General features: G+C 39.5%; 1 protein-coding gene across 2 annotated transcripts; it reads right to left on the minus strand.

Annotated features, from left to right (window-relative positions):
* Window positions 1–1,936: 1,936 nt before the first annotated feature.
* On the minus strand, window positions 1,937–5,001 carry LOC116061329 (phenylethanolamine N-methyltransferase-like). Of its 2 annotated transcripts, XM_035997444.1 has the most exons (4): window positions 4,758–5,001; window positions 3,649–3,859; window positions 2,266–2,727; window positions 1,937–2,231 (listed from the first exon to the last, which is right to left on the minus strand). In XM_035997444.1, the coding sequence occupies exons 1-3, from the start codon at window positions 4,927–4,929 to the stop codon at window positions 2,289–2,291; spliced, it is 822 nt and encodes a 273-aa protein (XP_035853337.1). In that variant the 5' UTR covers window positions 4,930–5,001; the 3' UTR covers window positions 1,937–2,231; window positions 2,266–2,288. The 2 variants fall into 2 exon arrangements, with proteins under 2 accessions (XP_035853337.1, XP_035853336.1); XM_035997443.1 differs by having other exon boundaries at window positions 1,941–2,727.

The raw sequence follows: 5,001 nt of genomic DNA on the forward strand, positions 1-5,001 counted from the left end.
TGTGGAAAAGAGAGAGACAGAGAGAGAGGGGTAGAGAGAGAGCGAGAGAGAGAGAGAGAGAGAAGAGAGAGAGAGAGAGAGAGAGAGAGAGAGAGAGAGAGAGAGAGAGAGAGAGGAAAACAGACAGACATTGAAGAAGGTCAGAATATTAATGAGCAGGTATATGGAAAAGTTTAACCTGAAATCACGTCTGGCCAGGGCTGAAATTCAAGTCAGCCAAGGACAATGTACAAGAAATATGAGAACTGCATTTTCTCAAACAAATTTTTTAGGTTCAGGATTCCACAGCATTCTGGGACTTTGGGTAGTTTTTCCAGAAAACTATATCCATGTGTGAAAAATCTGATTTTGAATCACCTTCATTCACATCATGTAACAGGGCATGCCAAATAATGATACTGGTCCTAAAACACACATCTCAACAACAATTAGAAAGAGCAGATGATGCACACAGCTCAAGATAAAATAACATATAAATCATCTTATGCATATTTTACAAACATGTACGATTCTATTTTATATTTAGTGTGATGGTCAAAGTGCAAAAAAGTTTTAGGGCCGTTATGAGGTTATTTTGTATTATGTCTCACACAGTTTGACCAGACATTGTGAATAAGGTCCCATGGTCCCCTATTGTATATGATAGATATGCTACACTATATTACATGATATACTACAGTGTGATAAGTATACAGTACACAGTTATATTGCAGAGCCAATCCCTATTGGAATTTAACCAAGGAACTGTAGGGCTGCTTCCAAAGTTAGTACACAACTCTTTTCAGTTTGCTATCCTCAACTTTGTAGACATTTGTGTCCAAGATCAAGGAAATCAGAGTATGGCTTACAGACGTTTTGAGCGCAGTCACAGCCACAGCAGACCAGATTAAATCATATCAGAATAATCCAACTAATCACCAAAATGCAGCACAGTGTTTACGGTTTCATATTATGAACAGGCTTTTTTAGCAAGCATGATCAGTTTGTGACGGCAGAGATGATCAGTGGGGACTGAAAGAAGTGATCGTATGTCTGTAAAAGTAATCTGTAGGAGTGTTAAACGCTCCAGTCATATTTCTTTTCTGAAAAAAGAAAGACAAAAGGCTTAATTTGGCATTTTAGTTAACACATGGAGTCGACATGTAATTTGGACGTGTGTTATGTGTTTGGATATTGCAAATGACAGCAGACATTGAGATTTATTAAATGAAGACCCTGAACACCTTTTTACACTTTTATGATCTTTGTTCTTGTCCATTTGTAAGCAGCCTCACATGTTTACAGACTATATATGTAGCATAATCTGGACCGGTAAGAACTTTAATTTTTGCCATTTCTTAATTTCCACTGTCTTAAGTTGAATGATGTGTGATATGTGCCTCTTTGTTTTTTCCCATATGTGTGTATGAGGACTCTACTGCAAACAAAATCTACCTCTGGGTACAAATAAAGTAACTTGAACTTGAACTATGTGTTCTTTACCACGGCTATTAGCAACAAGCATTAGTGAAATCAGAAAACATTTGCACATTTTTGGCTTGATATTTGAGGAGCAGCTCTAGATGGCAGAGTAATGACACCTGGTGTTCAGAACTTCTAATGACACAATCATATTCTCAGACGCATATCTAAATTTGATCATTTAAAATAAAGCAACTTTTTAGCTGTATTATCAAATTTATACTGCTTCCACTAATCTCTGCCCCATCTTTTTTAATATCAACAATAAGTTTGGATCAATATAATGCTGTTATGAAATATAGGTCTGAGATAAGAAAACATGAAATACAAATTGTTTTAGCATCTTTATTCATATTATCAGAAATTACAAAACATAACGCGCAACTCATCATCAAAATGGAAGCGTTACATTCTTGATGCTGTAGTTGCTGTGTTTGTACTGCAGGGGGCAATGTGTGATTACATTTCTAACAGAAAGACAAAGGAACCGTCTCCTTATTCACCCTCAGAAAAGACATTCACTGGACCAAGGAAATGAAGTGAATATTTCATTTAAAAATCATTTTTTGTCTTTGCATTTTTTTCCATTAAGAGTCAGTTCGAAAAACAATTTAAACGACTGAAGATCAGAATGAAAGCAACCTCTCATCCCCAAAAAAACAAATATGTGTGAATATTATTATTAGCATCACCAGTAGCCCATTTCCTCATTGTCTAATGTGCTAAACCTTGCATTTACCTCGGCCTAATATGTAATATTTTCATCTGGATACTTACTTTCTCACTTTCATCTTTAATAGCCTTTATCTATCCTCTTTTTCTCACACTTACTCCTTCATTGCCTTTACAAAAAACACCCCATACGCATCATCAGTCCCCACATTCATGTCCTGAGGCACTGTGTAAACCTCAAGCCTGATCAGGGTGTAGCCGCTCTCCTTCAAACTAGCACAGACCTGGGCCTCATTCACTGGGACCGTAGGGATCTTTACCCCATCCCCCGCCATATAGTAAGTAATTCCCAGAGCTCCAATGAGCAGGAGGTGGCCACCGGGCCGCAGGAGCCTCCCAATGTGGCCCAGGGCCCTGGTGAAGGCAGCCAGGTCAGGGCTGGCACTCTCCAGACAGAAGGCGGACACGAGACAGTCGGCCCCTGCTGAAGGAAGGGCGTCATGGGCCAGAGGCTGAGGGCGGTTCACGTCAATGGGGACAATGTCCACGATGACCTGACGTAGCCTGGCAGCCTTCTCTGTCCATGCTGAGGGCCTGTTAGAGACAATGAATCACCAAATTAGATTAAAAAAACAGCTATTGTAAATGCACACAGCATTTATCTGCACTAGTCATGTAATTTATACTGTGTGTTGACTCAGAAGCACACTGCATTGCATGATAGTGATTTAGGTGTTCATTAGCTATGGGCATAGCTCTAGGGATGACATTGAAGGTCTGTTGGTCACTCGGTCCACCACTTTGGTCCTGATTGAAATATCTTAGCAACTTTTGCATGATTTGCCATGGAATTTTGTACAGGCATACATGGTCCCCAGAGGATGAATCATAGGAGCTGAATGATCCCCTGACCTCTCATCTAGTGCCACCAGCAGTTTAAAGCTTTCACTTATGCTGTGAAATATTTCTACATCTACTGGATGAATTGGTCCAACATTTGGTACAGACATTCATGGTTCCCAAATCATGTCTCCTACTTTTCATCTACAGTAGCACCAGGTCAAAAATCTAAATGTGTCCATAACTTACTGCTTGATGACCAAATACTTACAAAACTAATGCTATTGTCATCAGCCTCAGCTGTACTTTGCACTTGTATTATTGTCACAGTAGGCACAGTACGAGGATGACTCATAGCTCCAAAAGAGGGCCAGAATAAAACGTGAGATCTTGTGACCCTTGAAAGAAGATGACGGATTCATTTTTAGAATTATGAAACCAATGATGGTGTTACCACAAGGAGGGAGAACGCAGAAAAAGGAACTCTACAATGCTAAAAATCTATGTAAAGTGAAAAGAGTAGCATTCTTATTTTCTCTCTATAGAACACCTTACATTACAAATATAAACCGTTTCCTGATGATGATACTAGTTAAACACTGAGTCATTCGTAGTGAGTGATATCTCAAGATATCTCAAGTCTTTAAAACAGAGTTTCTAGGGATCTGGTCGTACCGTCGTCCCTCCAGCTTGCAGACGTGCTGCAGGAATGGTGTCCAGTCCAGGCTGCAGCCGCCCTCGTCCTGGAGCCAGCTCCTCAGCTCCTGCCTGTTGACCTCCAGGAAATCTGTGAGGAGCACCTTGTTGAAAACCTCACAGCCACTCATCACCTGGTACAAGGTGGGACCTGAACCTATGTCCACCAGCAGCTCACCACTCACATCACCTGGAAAGGTAAGAGAGAGAGAGAGAGGAGAAGGAAGACTCTGAGAAAGAGCTAATTGAGAGTTCTTGTATGATCATAGCTTCAGAATATTAATAAAATGAAAATGATTTTAGGGAAGAGTGCTTGGATTATGAAGAAAGATTGCAAAGAGGAAGAGAAAGGACAGGCAAATGTTTTATGTGAAAACGTCAAAAGGTATCTGGTATTAGCATCTGTTAGGTCTACTCACACTGTTGTCCTTTATTCTACTGCATCACCTTCATTCTTCAACAATTTCATTAAAGTTAAATAAAAAATAAAATCCTTCACACTGTTATAACTACGGACAGTGTCACATACTGTATTCTGGAATCACTTGTTGCACCAATTTGCTGAGATTATATCAAATTTCTGAATGAAGAACTTTTTCTGATGGCACCACATTCTAAATGAATACATTTATTTGACATTTTATACAGTTGTCCCTTTAATTGAGCCTGACATGTTTGGTATGTTTGGAAATCTTGAGTTCTAGAAAAACAAAGATCTTTGGGTTTGAACAGTGTTTGGACCCACCTTTAATCTATATAATAAATAGAATTAAGGTGTATTCACCGACTTTTGAGTGTTTTCAGAAAAAAAGAGTGAGAATAACAGAGAAGAAACAAAGTGTTTGTCTCCAAAAATGCCCAACATCTGAAACATTTTCCTCTGACAGAAATCAAATTATTAGTGTTGAATTAAACATACACATATATTATTATTGCAACCAATGACCTATTTTAATAAACACCAGCGACATAAGAGATTATCATCGTAATCAGGCAATATGTTTAACTCAATTTAAGAGCTTTTTATTGAGCATCAACTGTTTCTGGAATGAAGTTGATGACGATGAGCCACCACCCCGTCTCCTTACCTTCAGTGAAAGCTCTATGCAGGCATGCCAGTTCCCACGACGAAATGCTGTCCTTTCTTTGAAAATCAGCCCGTGGTGGAGTGTAGTTATACTGCAGATAGGCTGCAGGATCAAATCCCTGGTAGCAGGCTGCCGTGGACGCCACTCCATTCTCTGCTCCCTTTTCTTCCATCCTCCTGTCGTCTTTGTGACTCTACCTAACACCTCTGTTTAGTGGTCAGCCTTCAGGTGCATATATACCTGT

This window comes from Sander lucioperca, chromosome 22 (genome assembly GCF_008315115.2).
Source record: "Sander lucioperca isolate FBNREF2018 chromosome 22, SLUC_FBN_1.2, whole genome shotgun sequence".
Lineage (NCBI taxonomy): Eukaryota > Metazoa > Chordata > Actinopteri > Perciformes > Percidae > Sander > Sander lucioperca.